Genomic DNA, 22,993 nt, shown 5'->3' with positions numbered 1-22,993 from the left:
TGGGGCCTCAGACTTCACATGAACTGTCTGGTCCCTGATGGCATTTATATGAGCCATAATGCAACCCTTGACTTAGAAGTCAATGAGGATAGGACAGAAAGAAAACAAGATTTAAATTACTATCTTCCTTGTAGTTGGTATAAAGTGCAAAGCTATCACAATCTCAGAAGTTTGAAAAGACTACCTCTGTGAGTGGAGACAGGTCAAAGGGAGATATAACACAAATACTAAACATACCTTGATATCGTTGTCTATTCCACCAGAAATAATCTGATCACTTGTATCATTGAAGGTCACAGCTAACACCTGGTAGGTGTTCTGAAATGTCTGGATGGCTGCTTTCTTCCGGATGTCCCACAGCTGAAGCAGAGGAATAGGAGGGTCTATAGTCAAACATCATTGTAAGTAATTGCATAGTACATCTTGAAGTCTAAGGATTTTGTGCAGGTAAATACATTTTTAACAGGGATCCCGTTCAGAAACTTGTCTGGCTATTCTAGTAACATGGTGAGAAGTGACTATAATTTTGCCAACGTATCTGAAAGTTGGGAGAACAAATCACTTTGGTCGTATTTTCAGACTTCTTTGTTAAAGTATGAATAATCATAGTTCATCAACATGCCCTTAGGATGGAAATCCTCTACTTGCTTAGTTCATATGCTCTTCCCACAGCAAGGATGTTAGACCAGTGTTTTCAAACTGTAGATCCTAGCTCATTAATGGGCTGTGGCTTACATTAGAAAATATACAGGGAGAGGTTACATCAGCAAAAATGGCAGAGTAGGGAATGCTAAAAGGTTGTCCCTCTACAAAAGCAGAGAATTATGTGGCAAAAAAACTGGCAGAATCAACTTTATCAGAACTCTAGAAACTAATCAAAACTTTGTAGCAACCAGGCAAATGCTTAATGAGGAAAAAAACCCTCCTGAGTCTTAGTAAGAGAGTCTTGTAGTGTTTTAACTTACCCTGTCTCCATCTCCTGCTCAGCAAGAGCTTTGAAGATAATGGCCTATATTCCCAGTATAGGTTCCTAGTATCAGAGGGAGTAGAATGGACCTTATTCTCAAAGAATTGTGGTTGTTTTTAACTGTCTGGAGGCTCCCTGAAGGATGAACTTAAAGGGTTTGACTTTATTTTGCCTAACTTGGAACTCTGCCAGGGCAGAGGCATTTGTCTAAAACATTTAAAGGCAAATGCATTAGCCTCTGTTGTCTGGGGCCAGGGATGACAGTTGGGGCAAACTGTAGACAAACCAAAAAGCTTGGGAGGAAAGATGGGCAATGACACAATTTGGAGAAAAAGGGCTTTGAAAAGCTGACGTATTCCTAGGACTCTAGAAGGCCATTTGCATGCCCGTGTCTGGCACACGCTCAGAAAAGACCTGAAAAGGCCCTAAGCTCTACTCTCGCTGACCTGCATGGGCCATGCACAAGCAGGAAGTGAAGGCTAACACAAAGCTGTAAACTGCCTGGTAAAGGCAGACCTACCACACACACAGAGTGAATCTGCAAAGATTGGGGAGAGGTTTTTTTTTTTTTTTTTCTACAAGTGATTAAGAAAATCTGTCAAATCATTAGTGAGCCACCAAGCTAATAAAACAGAGATTTCAGTGGCTACACATGGCAAATAATACAGACTTTACAAAATTAGTTCAGAAAATTCACTTAATAGGGGTGCCTGGGTGGCTCAGTTGGTTGTGTGGCTGACTCCTGGTTTCGGCTCAGGACATGGTCTCAGGGTCCTGGGATTGAGCCCCCTGTCGGGCTCTGCACTTAGCGGGGAGTCTGCTTGAGATTCTTTCTCTTCTTTCTCTGCCTCTCCCCCTGCTCATGGTTTCTCTAATAATAAATAAATCTTAAAAAAAAAAAGAAAAAGAGGGCGCCTGGGTGGCTCAGTCGTTAAGCGTCTGCCTTCGGCTCAGGTCATGATCCTGGGGTCCCGGGATTGAGTCCCACATCGGGCTCCCTGCTCAGCAGGAAGCCTGCTTCTCCCTCTCCCACTCCCCCTGCTTGTGTTCCTGCTCTCGCTATCTCTCTCTGTCAAATAAATAAAATCTTTAAAAAAAAAAAAAGGAAAGAAAAAGAAAATTCACTAAACAGCTACACCACCAATGCAGCAACAACAAACCCTTGGGGAGAATCTAATTTCCACAGTTACCACATTATAATATTCAAATGTCCAGTTTTTAACAAGAAATTATGACGTATGAAAAGAAGCAAAAAAGTATGGCCCATACAGAAGAATAAAACAGAAGAAAAAAAGAAATTAAGTCTTTTCAAAAAATGATGATGGGACACCTGGATAACCAGAAAAATGAAGGCAGACCTTTATTTCATACCATATGGAAAAATGTACTCCATGTAGATCAAAGACCTAAATGTAAAAGTTAAAACTATGAAATTCTTAGAAGAAAACACAGGGGTAAATCTTCATACCTTGGATTTGGCAATGAATTACTAGATATGACACCAAAAGCACAAGTGACCAAAGAAAAAATAGATAAACTGATCTTCATAAAAATTAGAAACTTTTGTACGTCAAAGGATAGTGTCAAGAAAATGAGATGAGGGGCGCCTGGGTGGCTCAGATGGTTAAGCGTCTGCCTTCAGCTCAGGTGATGATCCTGGGGTCCTGGGATCGAGCCCCGCATCGGGCTCCTGGCTTGGCGGGGAGCCTGCTTCTCCCTCTCCCTCTGCCTCTCCCCCTGCTCATGCTCTCTCTCTCTCTGTATCTCTGTGTCTCAAATGAATAAAAAAAAAAAGAAAAAGAAAAAGAAAATGAGATGAGAAGATAACCAACAGTGGGAGAAATACTTGCAAATCACGTACCTGCTAAAGATCTAGTATCCAGAATAAAAAACCCATAGTTCAACAACAATGTTACAAATAGCCCAATAAATGGGCAAAGGCCCTGATAAAACATTTCTTTTCAGGAGGTATAAGCATGAGAAAAGATGCTCAGCATCATAAATCATTTGGGAAATGCAAATCAAAACAATGATTTGAGATTGCTTCACACTCACTAGGATGGTTATAATTACCAAAAAAACCAAAACAAAAAAGGAACCAGAAACTAATGAATGATGGTGAGGGAAAACTGGAACCCTTGAACATCACTGGTAGGAATATAAAATGATGTGGCTGCTGTGGAAAAGCCTGATGTTCCCCAAAAAGTTAAAGTAGAATTACCATCTGACCCAGCAATCCTGCTCCTAGATATATACCCAAGAGAAATGAAACAAAAACTTGTGCACCAATCTTTGTAGCAGTGTTAAAAATAAAGTATTAATACATATTACAACAAGGGTGAAGCCTGAAAACATTAAGCTGAGTGAAAGAAACTGAACACAAAAAGGCCACTTATTATATGATTCTATTTATATGAAACGTCCAGGGGCTGGAAGGTAGGGAAAAAATACTGACTGCTAAATGCGTATGGGGTTTTTCTTTTTTGCCCTCCTTACCTTTGTCAGTCCCCATCTCCCTACAATGGGCTGCTCCCATCCTTTTCTAATTTTTATGGGGGGTTCTGTGGTATTGGATCATGGTGATGAGCACAAACAGTGAATGTGCTCATCTGTGAATGTACTAAGAGCCACTGACTTGTACACATTTTAAAATGGTTAAAATGGTAAAATTTATTAAATTTTATGTTATGTGAATTTTACCCCAATTAAAAAAAATATATAGAAGAAAATGTCCCATATAGAAAGGGTTGGTTCATAAACACAGATGTACTGAGGGGATTATATTCTGGGTCATAGTATAAAATGCATTGCTTAATGCAAATTGTGATTTAAAAAATGTTTAAAAGTTACTATGTTTAGGCCATCTAGTTTAATCCCAACTTTTATGGATGAACAAACTAAAGCGCAAAGCCTGAACTAACTTGATGAAAAACACCCAGCAGGTCAATAGCAAAACAATGACTAGAATTTAGTACTGTCTGATTCCATTACATTCATGTTGAATTTACTAAAATGTGTGTTAATTTCTTATAATTACTAAATATATGCTTGTTTTAAAAAATTAACACTTATTTTCAATGGCTGATTTATTAACAATAGAAAATAAAGATTAGGTACAACAACTCTAGAACCCTATACTCTAAACAATTAGGCTCTATTTAAAAAAAAAAAAAACTTATATAACATGGATCTACATTGGGCACCTGGGTGGCTCAGTCATTAAGCATCTGCCTTCGGCTCAGGTCATGATCCCGGAGTCCCGGGATCGAGTCCCACATTGGGCTCCCTGCTTGGCGGGAAGCCTGCTTCTCCCTCTCCCACTCCCCCTGCTTGTGTTCCTGCTCTCGCTATCTCTCTCTCTGTCAAATAAATAAAATATTAAAAAACAAACAAACAAAAAAACCCATGGATCTACATTTAAAAAAATTTTTTTTAAGTTTATTTTTAGTAATCTCTACATCCAACATGGGGCTCAAACTCACAACCCTGATATCAAGATCTTGCACAAGATGTGCAAGAGTCCCATGCTCTCATGATTGAGCCAGCCATGTGCCCCTAAAAGATTTTATTTTTAAGTAATCTCTATACCCAATGGGGGGCTTGAACTTACAACCCCGAGATCAGGAGTTGCATGCTCCACTGACTAAGCCAGCCAGGCACCCCCGAGTCAGATATTTTAGAGTATTAGTTCCAGACAACCATCATTTTTAAAAGATTATTTTACTTTGAAATACAAAAAAGTTGGAAGTAAGAACATTTTTGTTGCCTGAATCATTTGAGAATTGCTGACCTAATACTCCATCACTCCTAAATACTTGAGTGTGTTTGTCCTATAAAGATATATATATTAGGGGCGCCTGGGTGGCTCAGTTGCTTAAGCATCTACCTCTGGCTCCAGTCATGATCTTGGGGTCATGGGATCAAACCCCGCATCGGGCTTCCCGCTCAGTGGGGAGTCTGCTTCTCCTTCTCCCTCTGCTGCTCCCCCCCTCCCCAACCCAGCTCATGCGCTCTCTCTCTCAAATAAGTAAATAAAATCTTTGGGGCACCTGGGTGGCTCAGTTGGTTAAGTGACTGCCTTCGGCTCAGGTCATGGTTCCAGGGTCCTGGGACTGAGTCCCACATTGGGCTCCCTGCTCAGCGGGAAGCCTGCTTCTCCCTTGTCCTCTGCCCTTTCACCCCACTCATGCTCTCTCTCAAAAAATAAACAAAATCTTAAAATAATCCTATATAATCTTAACCAATCAGAATGAAGAAATTAACACCAACACATTACTACCATCCAATCCTCAGATCTCATTCAAGTTTCACCACTTGAACCAGTAGGTCTTTTATTGCAAAGAGATTCAGTTCAGATCATGTGTTGAATTTACGAATCATGTTTCTTTAGCCTCCTTCAGCCTGGAAGAGTGTCTCAGACTTTTCCTGACCTTGATGCTTCTCAAAATTACAGAACAGTTATTTTGTAGAATGTCCCTCAGTTTGGGTTTGTCTGATGTTTCCTCATGATTAGAATCAAATTATGCCTCTTTGGCAGGAATCTCACTGGAGTGATGCTGCATTTTCATTGTATTTTATTGAGTGGCTCAGGATTTTGATTTGTCCCATCATGGATAATGTTCAGTTTGAGCATTTGATTAAGATGTTCTTTTGACAAGCATTCTTGCATAAGATGTTCCAGGTTCATCTTGTACTTTCCCTGCCCAGTCCTAAAATAAGGAGTCCTGGTTTCTTTAGTGGAAAATGGTGTTTAAAGACTAAGATGTGCACAGGAGATGTGCTCATTGCTATTGGGGTATTGTTCCTAAACCCTCTCAGTGGACAGTTGCCAATATATGCACACACACACCTGTAAGCATACATTTACATCTATTGTTTTTTCTATACCTACCGGTTTATATGTTGAATGTCATGCATTCACACTGACACTTCCAGTTCAAAGCCAACAACACAAGATGCATTTTAGTTCTCTCTCCTGTATTGGTAACTCCTTTCTCTGCCTCCTGTTATACTTATTATACTTACCTGATCAAGCTTCCTGTATGTAATCATCTCCCATATCCTTTTCTACCCTTCTCCTGCATGGATGTCTTCCTTTCCCTGTTTGAACTGTGATTCCCATTCCTTATGTGGACCCTTTCCTCACCTCATTTGGGTTATCCCTTTGTATGAATGCCCCCTTCACTCTGCTCTGGCTCTAATATCCCTCTCCAGGCTGCCTTTCCTCAGGAATGCTAGCCTCAGACTCCCTACCTAAATTGTTCCCACCCCATGTGGACACTCTCAGCTCAAGCTCTGACACCCATACTTTCTCCCCCACCAATGTGTAGATGACCCTTTTACCCTGCTAGGGCATTGACTCTTCATGTTGGCCTGCTCCCCCCTCCAAATCCCCATACTGGACTACCTACTCTGTGTCATATGGATGCCATCCTTACCCTTGTCAGTCCCCATCTCCCTACAGTGGACTGCTCCCATCCTGCATGGATGCTCTCCTCACCTCACTTGGGCCCTGACACTCCACTTTGGGCCACGATGGGTTGTGTGTTCAAGCCCCAGGGTGGGTATAGAGATTACTTAAATAAATAAATAAATATTAAAAAAAAAAATACTGGGGCACCTGGGTGGCTCAGTCATTAGGTCTCTGCCTTCGGCTCAGGTCATGATCTCAGGGTCCTGGAATCGAGCCCCGCATCAGGCTCTCTGCTCAGCAGGAAGCCTGCTTCTCCCTCTCCCACTCCCCCTGCTTGTGTTCCCTCTCTATCTGTGTCTCTCTCTGTCAAATAAATAAATAAAATCTTTAAAAAAAAAAAAAAAAAAAAAAAAGACTTACTATAAAGCTATAGTAATCAAGACAGTGTGGTATTGGAGAAAGAATACATCAATGGAAGAGGATAGAGCCCAGAAATAGACCCCCATAAATACAGTCAACTGATCTTTGACAAAGGAGCAAAGGCAACGGAGCAAATGAATTTCTTCAACCAATGGCACTGGAACAACTGGACATCCACAAGCAAAAAACATGCATCTAGACACAGATCTTGCACCTTTCACAAAAATTAACTCAAAATGGATCACACATCTAAATGTTAAGTACAACTTCTAGAAGGTAACAGAAGAAAACACAGATGACCTTGGGTATGGCAATGACTTTTTAGATACAACACCAAAGGCACAATCCATGAAAGAAATAAATGATAAACTGGACTTCATTAAAACTAAAAACTTCTGCCTGCAAAAGACAATGTCAAGAGAATGAGAAGATAAACCACAAGACAGGGAGAAAATATTTGTGTATCTGATAAGGGACTATTATCCAAAATGTACAAAGAACTCTTAAAACTCAACAATAAGAAAACAAACAACATGATTAAAAAATGAGCTAAAGAGGCGCCTGGGTGGCTCAGTCAGTTAAGCATCTGCCTTCGGCTCGGGTTGTGATCTCAGGGTCCTGGGATCAAACCCCATGTTGGGCTCCCTGCTCAGTGGGGAGCCTGCTTCTCCCTCTCCCTCTGCCTGCCGCTCCCCCTGCTTGTGCTCTCTCCCTCTTCCTCTCTCTGACAAATAAATAAATAAATAAAATCTTAAAAAAAAAAAAAATGAGCTAAAATCTTAAGACACCTCACCAAAGAAGATACATAGATGACAAAAAGATGAAGAGATGCTTCACATCATATGTCATCAGGAAAATGTAAATTAAACAAACAGTGAGGTACTACTATATACCTATTAGAGAAGCCAAAATCTGAAGCACTGACACCACCAAATGAGGATGTGGAGTAACAGGGATTCTCATTCTTGCTGGTGGGAATGCAAAATGGTACAGCTACTTTGGAAGACAGATTCGTGGTTTCTTTTTTCTTTAAGATTTTATTTTTAAGTAATCACTACACCCAACGCAGGGCTCAAACTTACAACCCCAAGGGGTGCCTGGGAGGCTCAGTCGGTTAAGCAGCTGCCTTCAGCTCAGGTCATGATCTCAGGGTCCTGGGATCTAGCCCCACACCAGGCTTTCTGCTCAGCGGGGAGTCTGCTTCTCCCTCCCTCCCTGCTTATTCTCTGTCTCAAATAAATAAATATAATCTTTAAAAACAAACAAAAAAAAACAAAAAACCTACAACCCCGGGATCAAGAGTTGCATAGTCCATCAACTGAGCCAGCCAGGCACCCAGATCGGTGGTCTCTAAAAACTAAATATGCTCTTACCATATGATCTAGCAATCGTAGTCCTCAGTATTTACTCAAGAGAGTTGAAAAACTTAGGTCCACACAAAACTCCCACATGGATGTTTATAGCAACTTTATTCATAATTGCCAACTCTGGGAAGCAACCGAGATGTCCTTTAGTAGTGAATGGATAAATAAACTGTGGTACATCCAGACGATGGAATATTACTTGGCACTAAAAACAAATGAGCTACCAAGCCACGGAAAGACGTGGAAGAATCTTTTTTTTTTTTTTTTTAAAGGAGATAGGAGTTTATTGAATACACTGCAAGGTAACTGTGGGCAGGACAGCAGAGGAGAGGCTGTCTGCAAGACATGAAAGAATCTTAAAATGCATATCACCAAGTAAAAGAAACCAATCTTAAAAGGCAAAACTATGGAGACAGTTAAAAGATCAGTGGTTGTCAGGGGTGGAAGGGATGAATAGAAGGAGCACAGAGGATTTTTAGGGCAGCAAAAATACTCTGTTTGATACCACTGTGATGGATACATGTCATTATATGTTTGTCCCAAACCACAGAATGTGTAACATTAAATGTGAACCCTAATATAAACTATGGGCTTGGGTGATTATGATGTGTCAATTTAGGTTTATCAACTGTAAAAGAATATACCACTCTGGTGGGGATCATGGGAGAGGCTGTGCCTGTGTGGGGGCAGTGGGTATATGGGAAATCTCTGTATTTTCCCCTCAATTTTGCTGTGAACCTAAAACTGCTCTAAAAAAAAAGTCTTAATTTAAAAACAAAAATTCTCATTCTAGACCTACTGAACTAGAATCTGGGTTTTTTGTTTTTGTTTTTTTTAAGATTTTATTTATTTGTCAGAGAGACAGCGAGAAAGAGCATAAGCAGGGGGAGCGGCAGGCAGAGGGAGAAGCAGGCTCCCTGCTGAGCAAGGAGCCTGATGTGGGACTCGATCCCAGGACCTTGGGATCATGACCTGAGCTGAAGGCAGATGCTTAACCGACTGAGTCACCCAGGCATCCCGAATCTGGGTTTTTAATTTTTTTTTTTAAGATTTTATTTATTTATTTGACACAGAGAGAGAGAGAGAGAGAGACAGAGAGAGAGAGACAACGAGAGAGGGAACACAAGCAGGGGCAGAGGGAGAGGGAGAAGCAGGCTTCCCACGGAGCTGGGAGCCTGATGTGGGGCTCGATCCCAGGACCCTGGGATCATGACCTGAGCCAAAGGCAGACGCTTAATGACTGAGCCACCCAGATGCCCCAAATCTGGGTATTTTTAACAGGTTCTTCAGGTAGTCTGACATGAAGACAAGTTGGAAATCACTGGACTAAATGACCCTGTTACTAAACCATATACTGATCTTTTCATATAGTGACTATACTTTTACAACAGCTTTGTAAGACATGTATATTACTGTCACTGTTCTAAAGACTGAGAAACAGTATCAGAAAAGTGAACTGCCTGAGATCACATAATTACATTAACAGCTCAGTCAAGAATCCAACTCAGCTGGTCCATTTCATTCCAAGTCACAATGGTTCAACATGGTTCTAACATTCTACAAGATACTTAAAAATACTGTTATTTAAAAAGACCTCATTTTTGGGGGGTGCCTGGGTGGCCTAGCTGGTTGAGTGTCTGACTGTTGGTTTCGGCTCAGGTCATGATCTCAGGGTTGTGAGACTGAGCCCTGTGTTGGGCTCCACATGCAGCATGGGGTCTGCTTGTCTCTCTCCCTCCCAATCTGCGCCCCCCACACCCCCGCCACTCGCTCGCTCCCTATAAAAAAAAAAAAAAAAAAGACCTCTGTTTTGGGAAATGACTGTTAAAACAAAGTTGTGGAGAGGAGGCTACACCATAGGTGGAAGGCAAAATAAGTTCACATTATGGAACCTCAGAAACTGCAACATACAGACGGACAACACCCACCTTAACTGTCCCGTCATCGCTGCCAGTGCAGACAAGCTGGGGGCCCCTCCTGGCCGGATAACAGGAATTCACAAAGGAAGTGTGTCCTTTCAGCCTTTTAACCCTCTCGCCTGTTTCACTATCCCACACTGCCACAGTTTTATCTGTGGATGCGGAGAAGAGCATACTACAAGAAGAAGAACAAAAACCAAGTAAGTGAAGATGAACAATAACCATCCATCCTCCCCACTTGCCAAAGTGTGCCAAACTCTTTACGGCCACTGACACGTTGTACTCTTGACAGTCTGACACATGATGCAGGCATGCCTCACCCTACCTACCAAAATCCTACTGGTTCTCTGACCAGGTTATGAGGTCTACCCCATGAAAATGTAAATAAATGTCCTTCTGTCAGTCCCCATGATATATTCCAACCTAATACAGTAGTTTTCTCAATATCTTCCTCCTTGATAGACGCTTTAGACACTTTCCCATCTGGAAATGTTTAATCACTCCCTCCTACAGAGGGAAGACAGACTGTGGCAATTCCTGACCCAGTGACTCAGTAACTTTAACCCTTTCTCTAAAATTCAAAGTTTTTATTTCATCTCTGAAAATGATTTTTTTTTTTAAGTTTTATTATTTAAGTAATCTCTACACCCAACAAGGGGCTTAAACTCATGACTCTGAGCTCAAGAATCACATGCTCCTAGGACTGAGCCAGCTGGGTGCCCCTGACAATGATTTCTAAGTTATAATTGATTTTATAAGGCTATCTTTACTCAAATATTAACAGGAAAAATGTATACAAGGCTATGTACCAGTTGATTCAGGGACCTTATCATTTTATAGAGATCAGAGGTATAAAATAATGAATGTTTACTGAAATACCTATTAGGACTAATTAACTTTGTATAATCACATTTCTATATTACATATAGTTACTGTAATTCATTATGCGATCATTAAAATGTTTATGATAAATGTATGTTATAATAAATGATATATTAGGTGAATGTTAAAGGAAAAAAGCAGCAGAAAAGATCATACGTGGGCCTCTAATGTACATGTAAAACCAAACAGCTTTAAGTAGGAAAAAAACTTGAGAAATATGTATCAAAATATTAACAGTGATTATCTTTGGAATGGTAGGAATATGGGTTATTTTTTTATTTATATGTTTTTGAGTTTCTCAAAATAAATATTTTATTGCTTGTATAGTAAAAATAGCTGATTTCTGCATATAAAATTACATTTTGTTTTACGTCTTAAAGAAACAAATTTACCTGGCTGCTGATGTTAGATGATAGAGATGTATTTACAAATGCATACGTGGAACAAGAAATTGGGTTGATAGTGATAGGATAATAAAGTAGCTGCCCAAAATGCGGTAGTGTTTGACAGCAATGTCTCCTGAGAGAAAACTTAAGGATAAAATGTGAAAGGATGCCAAGAAAAATTAGTATGAGAAGCAGCTGTCATTCCATTATTCAGCCTACTTACTCACCTGCCATCAGTGTTATAATGCAGCTCCATCACTGCCCCACTGTGTCCCTTCAATGTAGCATAGTTATCACAGTCACCATAGACATTCCACAACACTGTTAGGAAGACAGGGGTTCTGTGATCATTACTACACAAAAGAAAACTCATCATCAGCCATAGAAAAGGTACTTAAAAATTTACCACAACAGTTTTGAGATTATACTCCCTTGGAACACTATTGGCTCTACTGACTGGACCAATTTTCCTGACACTAAAAATAAAAATAGTGCAATATTTTCATATTTCGTAAGGCTGAAAAAATTAGTTAATAGATATAATTTTGGGGGGTGCCTGGGTAGCTCAGTCAGCTAAGCATCTGCCTTTTACTCAGTTCATGATCCTGGGGTCCTGGGATTAAAACCCACGTCGGGTTCCCCACTCAGTGGGGAGTCTGCTTCTCCCTCTGCCCTTCCCCATCCGTGCTCTCTCTCTCTCTCTCAAATAATAAAAGCTATAAAAAAAATAGATATATTTTTTTAAATCTTAAGATTTTTGCTGTAATGTTAAAAAAGTTGGTACTCACTACTACATGTTGGTTGAGTATAAAGAGACTGCAAAATGACAGCACTTACAGAAAACCCAGGAAGCTGAAACTGACTTGAAGGTCACATGGCAATGACTTTATACTACATTTACTCATTCCACATGTACCATATACCTGTAACATGCCAGGTGCTAGGATAAAATGGGATAAATGAATAGACACAGTTCCTGTCCCCAGGGAACCTGGTCTAGCAAGGAATGAACTTTAATGAGTGTTACTAAGGAGCACCTCTATATATAATAAGGCACAGAAACATAGTAATTATTTTTCGGTTGATAAACTGTTTTTTGTTTGATGAAATAAGCTTATCGATTCAAGGATGTTCTGCAAAGACTGTAAGTCTTCCAGATGCTTGGCCACTGTTAAGCTTAAGGATCAGAGAACTAGAACACCTAAATCAAGACAGCAAAGACAACTATCATCCACCCGGAGGTCCAGACTTAAAGCAAACAGCTAAATGACTCACTTCATTTCACAATGCAACAAACGATGCCAGAATAAAAGGCAGTCAGATGCTCCTGATATCTTTTCTCTTGCTTTTTCTCACGAGTCTTCTAAAATAATTTTTTTTTCAATTTATTTCTCAAAAGTGGGTATTGCCAACTAGCAGCTGAGAATCGGGATGCAGACCTTTTTTTTTTTAAGATTTTATTTTTAAGTAATCTCTACACCCAACATGGGGCTTGAACACACAACCCCAAGATCAAGAGTTGTATGCTCTACTGACTGAGCCAGCCAGGCACCACTTGGATACAGATCCTAATGATCTACAAGTAAATTATCCAATTGAGTTGCCACTTTAGGGTCCTCCCCACCCTTCTTTCCCATATGCTAGGATTCTATAAGTGTATCAAGATGAAGGCCTCACATCTTTGGGAAAAGGAAAAGCTATTTCTCTCCTCATTATTCCATTAACTCAGTATGCCTAGATCTCCTGTCCGGCTACATCAGCTCAAGATTTGTCTCCATCAGGAAGATATTCTCAAAGTACGGCAACTCACTTTCCAACTAGTAACATAATCCCTTCTGTATTTACCACATGGACCTTGAGGTCTATATCCAAGATCATTCAACATTCTTATTATACTCTTTTAGCATGTTAGCTATGTAGCTTGTGATATGACCAATTCAGACTGATACCTTCTGTGGCATTAAAGGTTTTTTAGCAGAGAGCAATTACTCCAACTTCAAAAACCCATCTCTTACATATCAGTCGATCAAATCCTGCAGATGCTAGGGTGGATCCATTGGGGTGAAACTTGCAGCAGTACACTTCCCCTTCATGTCCTGAGAGCAGCATGATTGGGGCCTGAAGGGAGGAACACCTTGGAGGTCCCTAAATAAAAGACAGAAGTACAGGGTAGTCACTACAGACAGGCAAAGGAGGATGCAAAAGACTTGGGAAACAATAACTGAGTAGACTTCTCCTGATTTAGAGAATGGCAACTCTTCTCATATTAACTTATGCCTCTAATTTAATCCCCTCCTGCTGAAGTGTCCAGTGTCTACCTGTTTACTAACTACTCCCTCACTTTCCTCCTGTCCCATATCCAACATTTTTTTTTTAAAGATTTTATTTATTTAATTGAGAGAGAGAACACGAGAGGGGGGGAGGGTCAGAGGGAGAAGCAGATTCCCTGCTGAGCAGGGAGCCCGATACAGGACTCAATCCTGGGACTCCAGGATCATGACCTGAGCCGAAGGCAGTCGCTTAACCAACTGAACCACCCGGGCGCCCCCCCATAGCCAACTCTGAATTGCTCAAACATGTTAAGCTCATTTCTGTCTGAGGATCTTCACATTTGTTGTTGCTCCTGACCAGAATCCTCTTCCCTTGATCTTCCTGTGTTTAGCTCCTTCCAATGTTTCCTCTTCAGAAAGTCTTTCCTTGATCACTCAAACTCAAGCAGCACCACATCTCCCCTCTGTATTCCATTAATCCTACTGTACTTCTTCATAGTACTTACCACTACCTGAAATTACCTTCCTTATGTATTTGTTTACACATTTTGTTCTTTTTCCCTGGTAGAAAAGCAGCCTTGTGAGTGCAGGCACTCTGCTTGTGTCATTCAACACTGTTTTCCCAGTCTCTAGCTCATTTAATGAATGACTGAACTGTGCTTCCCAACCACCCTGCAGGGTACATATTACCCAGGAAAGTAGTTTTGATTATGGTCTCGATACTAAGCCTAGGCTTGGACAATTCAATAAAACTACTTTTCAGAGAGAAGGACTGGTACACTATCAATAGTCCCCAAATGTTTTTAGTAGTTTCCAGTTTACTCATTTATTTAAAAAAATATTATGTGCCAGGCACTCTTCTAGGCACTGGAAAAATAGTACTGAACAAAATAAACAATGGAGTTTGTGTTCTAGTGGAAAGGAGGAAGAGGAGAGAGGGAGAAAGAAAACAAATAAAACATACAGTGGGTGGTAGGTGCTATAGAGAAAAAAAAGCAATGTGGATTAATGCATATGGGGTATTGCAACTTAAAACAGGGTTGTCAGGAAAGCCCTCACTGAAAAAATGATATCTGAACAAAGATTTGGAGGAGCTGAGTGTGTAAACCATGTGGATATTTTGAAGAAGAGCATTCTGGTAGAATGCAGCAAATGCAAAGGCTTTCAGGCAAGAGCATGGAAGCCAGCGAGACTAGAGCAGGGTTAGCAATGGAAAATAGGTAGATCTGAGAGGTAAAGGGAAAACAAGCAAAAGATGGTAAGGATTTTGGTTTAACTCTGGGTGAAGTGGAAAGCCATCGAAAGTTTTCAGCAGAGGGTAACGTGATCTGACCTTTAGCAAGATTCTCTGGCCGCTGGACTGAGAAAAGACTGATCACACAAGAGCAGAAACAGGACTACCAGTTAGGACCTCACTATAATAATGCCAGATGAGAAAACAATGGCTTAGACCAGGAGTTAGTGATGGAGGTGGCACAAGGGTAGCAATTTGGTATATATTTTGAGGACAGTGCCAGCAGGATTTGCTCACCGGCTGGTGGAAAGGTTGAGAGAGGAGACACATGTATTTCTTGATCTGAGCCTAATAGCACAGGAAGAGAGATGTGATCATCACCTCCATCTTACAAGAAAAGCAGTTAAGAGCATGGATTCGGGTTTAAAATATCTTTCTATCATTTACCAGGAAGAGTTTACAAAACACTACACTCAGAGTTCCTAACTCTTAGGCTGTTACCAAGATTAATGGAGTTTTCATACACAAAGCCCTTAGTACAGGGACTCAATGAATGTTAGCAATTGTTCGGTTGTTGTTAATAACAGTACTAGGGCTGAGAAAAAAAGGGGAGAGCAACTTGTCCAAAGTCCCAAAGCGAGCGGGTCTCATTCATGTCCTTCCGCCCCTCATTCATTCATTCTTTCATTCATTCATCCATCCGTTCTACAGACTTTTCTGAATGTTTATTCTACGCGCGATCCCTGGGGAAGATTAAGTATGAAAAAGCCCTGTTACCAGTTTTGAGTTCAAGGTCTTTAACTTCGATTCTAACGCCACCTCACAGGGTGGTCGAGACGCTGAAAACGGGCGTCCTACCGGGGAACGAATGGGGCATCCGCGGGGGTGTCGACCGCTTTCACAGTACTTCCCTACTTTAACTGCAGATAGCTATTCGCGTTCCCTCTCCGCAGTGTGGGATCACCGGGTGCTAGGCTCTCAGAGAGGAAGATGAGCCGAGGGCCGAAAGCCGCCTGCTACTTCACTTACCGCTTGCAGCAAAGCGCCCGGCGCCGTCTGCTGCTGCCCCGCTCCGGGGCCCGACCCCGCCGCTCCCAACAGCAACTCATGCCGCTGCCGCTTGACTGGGACCAGTGGCAACTCTGGGCCTTTGCGCTTTTGCTGCTCTATCATGGCGGCAACCCCTCTCCTCAGCGCCGCCACTGACCGCGCCGACACCCTCAGGCAGCGCGCGATTGGTTCCAAATTAGTTCTTCCCCTAGTACTTCCGGCTTGGAGAAACCAATCGTTTTCCAGTAGTTCCCCTCTGAACCGCCCCCTGACTGCTCTTCTTTTATTGGTCAGCTCTCCTAGCGTCACGAGAGTACTGTGCCAGGATTGGTGGGTGGAGCCGGAGTCCCACCTAGGCGCGCTGTGTCTTGTGGGTGGGAGCGCTGTCTGGTTTTGGCGTTTCGCGCAATGCTGCGGCGGGGAGACCCGGAGCTGACACAGAGTAAGTAGAGGGAAGGTCGTGGGTGGGTGGCTGAGGCATCTGGAGGCAGCGCCTTGGTTGTGTGGCCTGAGCCTGGCCCTTCTCAGTTGAAGGTTTTCAGGGGGCAAAGGCGGACCCCGAGGTCCCAGCGCCGGCACGTAGCAGCCTAGGTTCCCCTTCTCGGCTGGAGCAGAGCGTTGGGGTCTCTGCGGCCGTCTGAGGCCCTCGACCGCTGACTTGTTCGTCCAGCATCTGCCGTGTCCAGCCCTGTGCCTGTGCCGGACGCCCCCAGGGAGGAAAGTCTTGGCTCCCAGCTCCACCAGGCTCCCCTCTGGCTGAGGAGGCCGACTTGTTTCTGCCACTGATGGTGCAGCCTTTTACTAGGGCCTGCTCTGTGCCTCGGAGAGAGACAGAGATGAGAGGAATATCCGACTCCTGCTTCTCCAGAGCACGGTCTTTTGAGAAATTTGGATTCATACTTGGGAACTAGGTCTTCTCCTTAATCGTCCAATTGGTATTTATTGGAAAGAGCCTTGAGGATACATTGTGAACCAAAGATGGTCCGTGACCTCAGGGGTTTGAGTCCGGGAGGGCAAACATGTTACTCGGCGATCTCAAAGAACTGTAAAATACGTGCTGCCTAGGAGAGGTGCCTGATGCTATGAGTGCCTGAAATAAGCAAAAAGGCATCTGTGAGGAAAAGATGCCTGAATTGATACCTGAAGGAAGAATTCTAATTACTTGGGTCAAGGGAGGAAGGCAGAATATTCCATATAGAACAGCATGTGCAGGGGCCCTGCGGCAAATGGGAAGAAAATGACTAAAAGGCAAAAAGAGGCCACTGTGGCCAGTGCAGAGGGAATGAAGGAGAGTCTGGTACAGTTTGCAGCTGGAGGTGGGTAGAGGTGCAGGACTTCTACTTCATGACTGATGAGAAACCACTGGGTTTTTTTGTTGTTGTGGGAGAGAGCCGTGTGGGGGGAGAGGTGGCTGTTCAGTCTCAGTAGCATGAACAGATTGGAGGAGAGACAGATGCAGATAGACCACTTAGGTGAGAGATATTAGCAGTGAGGACTGAGGTATTGGTACAACTGCAGAGAACTGGACAGATTCTAGAGATAAAGAGGTAAAATCAGTAGAACTTAGTGATGGATTGGATTCAGGGAGTGAAAGAGAAATCAAACAGAACTCCTAGGTTTCTGGCTATGGGGTAGTTCTTTTTTTGGAAGGGGAAGGGAGAGGTCATTCATGACACCCAGGAGGCAGTTTGAAATACAGCTTTGGAACTCAGAGATGTTTTGGAAAATATTTAGTTGGGCGTAATTTGCATATAGGGGATAATTGAGCCATAGGTGTGGGTAAGATCAACTAAGAGAACCTTGAGTGGTCCCAACATGTAATGGCCAAGAACAGGAGCAGGAGTCCACAAGAGAAACAGAAGAGCTAGAGTGGAGGACCAGAGGAATGTTGTCTCAGCAGCAGGAAATGGTCTGTGTTAGAAAATCCTGGAATTTAAATATCATGAGAATTGAAAAATGTCTCTCGGCTTTATCTTTGTGGAGCTTATGGTGTCCTTCATGAGAATTGGTGTGGTGGGACCAGAAGCCAGATATAAGGCAAAGATTCAGAGAAGGAAATGGATGGAGGCAGTGAATCTAGAGTATTTTTCATACATATGATTGTAAAGGAGAGGAGAGGATGTGGAAGCTGAAGGAGATGAGAGGTCACCAAGGACTCAGTTGAGAGGGTGATGGAGAAATTGAAAACACAGGAGAGAAATTGGGTCATTGCTGAGAGCATGGGAATGGATGGGGATCCAAACTACAGTTAGAACAATCTTAGGAAGATGGAAATGAAGGAAGTTTCTCCAGGTAATAGAAAGGAAGAATAAAATGAGGGCAATAGATACAGGTTGTTTGTGTGTTTTGTACTGGTAAAATGAGTTCCTTTCTCATGGCTTTTGTTTTTTTTGGAAAGTATGTGATGGGATCATATACTTAGAATAAGAGGAGGTCAGAGATTTGAGAAGATTGTAGAAAGTGTGAAAGTCATTGTAGATTGTTGGAGAATGAATAGACCAGAGAAATGTAGAATTGTCTTGCAGAATTAAGGGCCCATTTGAGGTTGGAGATCATATATATTTTTTTTTTCTAGCAACATCAGGATATTCAGTGTAGGCATGGAGAAAACATATCCAGGTATGGTGAGGACTGGTGATTTGACTTGCTCAGCACACTTTTCCACCTCTTAATGTGCCTTCTCTTACTGAAAAGTTTGGAATGCTAAAAATGATTTCCTAGGCTCCTTTGCACTTAAGGTGAGAATTGAATTTGGAACTGAGTTAGATGTGGAGACAAAGAGGGTGAGAGCCATCCAGTTTTGCTGGCAAGTATCATAGCAGAGGCAGTGGATTTCTTTAGTCATCAACTTGCTGGTTAAGTGACTTTCTGCAATGATAGCCATAACTTTCTTGATCATGGGAAAGACTTATTTTGTGGGTTAAGACTTGTTCCCATAAGTTCCAAGAGAGCCTTCTCCTGTAGCCCTTCAAGTAATTTTGTAAGCCATATAATACTTGGCAATAACTCTCTTTCTGCTTAACTTAGCTAGCATGGGTTCTGTTGTCTGCAGCTATACTCCATTCATGCCAGAAAGGTGAGATGTAAACACATGGGGTTAAAGGGAGGCCAGGGTATTATTGAAATGATGGGCTATGGAATCCAAGCTGGAGAGGGCTAATAGGTTGGAAGAAAGTAGAGTTCAATAGATTAGGGTTCTAATGAGGTCAAAGAACAGTATTCTCTGCTATAGGACTTCCATTTATCCTTAAAGTCATCCTATTCGGTTGTCACCTCTTAAACTTCCCTGTGTCCTCAAATCCTTGCTCTCTCTTGTTTTCTCAGCACTTGAACCTAGCCACTATTTTAGCACTGATAACACTGCATTGTAATTGGTTACCATTATCCCTACCAGAGTAGGAAGTCTTTGAGAGATAGGGACTGTGTTGAAAGAGGTGGTTTAGTGGCATGTGTGTGGCCCTCAGAATGGCCTAATATTTGTCTCTTTCTAGCTATGAGTTTTGGGCAAGTTACTTCATTTCCGTAAACAGGGATATCTACTTCATAGAATTGTTTTAAGGATTGAAAGGTTTATGAAGTGTCTAGCACGGGACCTGGCATAAGCATCAGTAAATGTGCTGAATTGATGAGTTAACTAACATTTTAAAATAGGATAAAATGAAGTACTTCAGTATCTGGTTATAAATTACAACGTGCCTTACGCTGTGCTAGACGCTGGAGATTTGTGGGGGGAGGGATATAATAATGTGTAACAAGTGATAATGTAATGCTTAGAAGAATTTCACAATCTAGAAAGGGAAGAAAAAATGTTCATTGGATTTGAATCTCATCTCCATCATTCATAGTTTTGTAATCTTAAGCAAATTACTTAGCTTCTCTCATGTCTTAGTTTCTTCATCTATAGAATGGCAATGATGATTGCTTATCTTGTAGCATGGTCAAAAAAAGAATTAGTTAAACCATAAGAGACTCTTAATGTCAGGAAACAAACTGAGCGTTGCTGGAGTGGAGGGGGGTGGGATGGGGTGGCTGGGTGATGGACATTGGGGAGGGTATGTGCTATGGTGAGCGCTATGAATTGTGTAAGACTGATGAATTACAGACCTGTACCCTTGAAACAAATAATACATTATATGTTAATAATAAAAAAAGAGGGGTGCCTGGGTGGCTCAGTCGTTAAGCGTCTGCCGTCGGCTCAGGTCATGATCCTAGGGTTCTGGGATCAAGCCCCACATCGGGCTCCCTCTCGGCAGGAAGTCCGCTTCTCTCTCTCCCTCTGCCCCTGCTTGTGTTCCCTTTCTCTCTGTGTCTCTCTCTGTCAAATAAATAAAATCTTTTAATAAAAAATAAATTTAAAAAATTTTAAAAAATGAATTAGTTAAGACAAGTAAAGCTTTAGGTTAACGCATGGCCAATAAACACTCAAATACTAGCTGTTGTTATCAGAGGTCTTGGAGGGGACCTCCAGGATTATTGATTTTAACAACAGTATGGGATAGGAGAGTACTGGTCATGGGGTCTAGTGCCAACGTGGTTAACTGTAAGCAGCCTTTGTCAAGTAACTTGACTTCTGTTAGCCTCATTTTCAGTTAGATAAAAGTAATGGGCTAAGTGAACTCCATTAATTCCTTTTCAGCTTTCACATTTTATGAGACCATTTTTGTGTGTGGTGTGGGGTTTTGTTTTTTGTTTTTTTCATTTTACTATTCTTTCTCTTTCCTGCTTTTGGACATTTTCTCAATTGATCCATGACTGAAGTTCAAAAGGAATAATCATCTATCTAAGATAGTCATTCTAGTAATTTGGTGGGAAGGAGGAAGTTTGGCTACTAGTCTCCCACCTTCTGATCTGACCAATATATTGGGCAGAACTCATTTCCTCTGCATTCTTTAGGCCAGAATGCTTTCTCCCCTTTTTTCTCTACCTGTGTTTGGCACATATTGAGGCTCTATTCACTCATTCAAAACAAAACAAAACAAAACAAAAAACAACTTTGAGTACCTACTGTATACCAGACACTGGGAACAGAAAACCAAATAAGAAATGGTCCTTGGTTACATGTTTGGATGAATGAATCCAGACCCAGCTCATTACCTCCTCCATGAATGATGCCCTTAAGATGATGACTCCTCTTTGGAATCTCAAATGTTGGGACTTAGTTTGTGTTAGAAATTCTTAAAAGATTTAGATATGCACTGCAAATTCTTTTTGAGGCAGTGTAGAATAGTGGTTGAGAATGCAGCCTCTGGAGTCATTATTCTTTTTTTCTTCTTTTAAAGATTTTATTTATTTATTTGACAGAGAGAGATAGCGAGAGCAGGAACACAGGCAGGGGGAGTGGGAGAGGGAGAAGCAGGCTTCCCGCCGAGCAGGGAGCCCAACGTGGGGCTCCATCCCAGGACCCTGGGATCATGACCTGAGCCGAAGGCAGATGCTTAACGACTGAGCCACCCAGGTGCCCCTGGAGTCATTATTCTGTCTTTGCTCATATCCCAGTATTTTTACTTTTCAATGGATTCTGCTCGCAATTCTTATACACAGGTTAAAGATAAATTAGAATTCTTTTAACTCTCAGCGTTCTATCCAGTTAGTATTTTTCTGTAGCAACCACAACAAATCTAAATCCAAACAAGCTTAAATACGACAAAAACCATGGCCAGATCAGTAAGGTGACACATGAAATGAAGTTCCAAAAGTGCTTTAAGTATCTTACCAATTTAATATTGTTCTATGGACTTCTCATTGCTTGAGAGAAGGGAGAGCAGGGTTTTGTTTGTTTGTTTGTTTCTTTTTCAGTTGCATGCATATTAAAAACAGCTTTGAAGCAATCACAAAATTGTGGAGGTACAGTACAAATAACATTTTTTAATGAATCATTTGAGACTTAAGTTGTTGACTGGATGCCCCATCATCCCTGAATACTTTAGTTTTCCTATAAACAAGGACATTCTCTTATACAACCACAATATAACTAGTATAATCAGAAAGTTAACATTGCATTACTACCTCTAGTCTCCAGGCCCTGCTTCTCCATTCTTGGGCACTGATTCATCATTCTGGACAGCCCAATATATAGATGCCATCATTACTCTGCTCCTTTCTACACTGGGTTGCTCTTCTTTGCAAATTTTCTCCTCACCCAACATAGGCTCTGACCTCACTATGGGCCACCATTCCTCTGCTACACCTCTCATTCCCACAGTATACTTTTCTTGCTCTGTCCCTTGCTTTGGGAAGTGGGTGGCTAGTAACTGGGTCCGTGTTGCCTCCCTACCTATTCTGTTGTTGTTTAAAACATTCAAGGAAAACGAAGCACTTAAGGAATTTATTCTGTTTCTAGAATTATTGCAAAGCAACTCCAAATGATGTACCTCAATCCTTGTCAGTTTACTTGCTCTTTGAAGTCTACAGATGTGGTCCTATTTGACTGGACTTTATCTATCTCAATGTTTTATAAACTTTTTAAAACAGCAGGACTCTTCTTTCCAAATGAACTCTTACACAGAAGCTTAATAGGTAAATTGGATCAAAACAGAATACATTGTTATTGAAAGTAGGCCCTCCTCCTATAACCTCCACTCCTCTTTGCTACCATGGCCCACCCTAAGGCTGGGAAGGCAGGTGGGAATCAGCAATAATTAATCACTACTTAATTACTGAAGAGAGGCTGCTAGCTTCACAACTGCTCTGGGCGGGACCTCCCTCGACTCTGGTTTCTTTGGGAGTGTTCTCCCCCTACCTTTGGTATGGAGTCTCACCTCTGGTTCGTTGGCCTCACGCCCTACTTCTTTGGCCTTCTTGAACCCTGTGGTCCCTAGATATTTCAGAATTGAATGTTTAAAAATAAACTTGCGGTGGGGGCACCTGGGTGGCTCAGTCAGTTAAGCATCCAACTCTCGGTTGCAGCTCAGGTCATGATCTCATGGGTCATGAGATGGAGTCCTGCTTCCGGGCTCCGAGCTCAGCAGGGAGTCTGCTTGAAGATTCTCTCCCTCTGCCCCTCCCCCCACACGTGCATGTGCTTTCTCTCTCAAATAAATAAATATTTTAAAAAACCAAACTCGGGTTAACTGAGAAGCTTCTGAATA

General features: G+C 41.8%; 2 protein-coding genes across 2 annotated transcripts in view; one reads left to right on the top strand and one right to left on the bottom strand.

Annotated features, from left to right (window-relative positions):
* SNRNP40 (small nuclear ribonucleoprotein U5 subunit 40) overlaps positions 1–16,152 on the bottom strand; it is a 33,204-nt gene extending 17,052 nt beyond the window's left edge. Inside the window, exons 1-5 of the mRNA XM_035019252.1 lie at positions 15,885–16,152; positions 13,367–13,496; positions 11,579–11,672; positions 10,093–10,258; positions 238–360 (exon numbers count right to left, since the gene is read on the bottom strand). Coding sequence (XP_034875143.1) covers positions 238–360; positions 10,093–10,258; positions 11,579–11,672; positions 13,367–13,496; positions 15,885–16,028 — 657 coding nt within the window. The 5' untranslated portion in view covers positions 16,029–16,152. The remainder of the gene's footprint in view (positions 1–237; positions 361–10,092; positions 10,259–11,578; positions 11,673–13,366; positions 13,497–15,884) is intronic.
* Positions 16,153–16,250: 98 nt separating this feature from the next.
* ZCCHC17 (zinc finger CCHC-type containing 17) overlaps positions 16,251–22,993 on the top strand; it is a 64,423-nt gene continuing 57,680 nt past the window's right edge. Inside the window, exon 1 of the mRNA XM_035019253.1 lies at positions 16,251–16,347. The gene's annotated coding sequence lies outside the window, so the exon portion shown is untranslated. The remainder of the gene's footprint in view (positions 16,348–22,993) is intronic.

Source organism: Mirounga leonina, unplaced genomic scaffold (assembly GCF_011800145.1).
Source record: "Mirounga leonina isolate KUSES-001 unplaced genomic scaffold, KU_Mleo_1.0 Mir_173, whole genome shotgun sequence".
NCBI classification, from domain to species: Eukaryota; Metazoa; Chordata; class Mammalia; order Carnivora; family Phocidae; genus Mirounga; species Mirounga leonina.
This window is presented reverse-complemented; position numbering and strand designations above follow the sequence as displayed.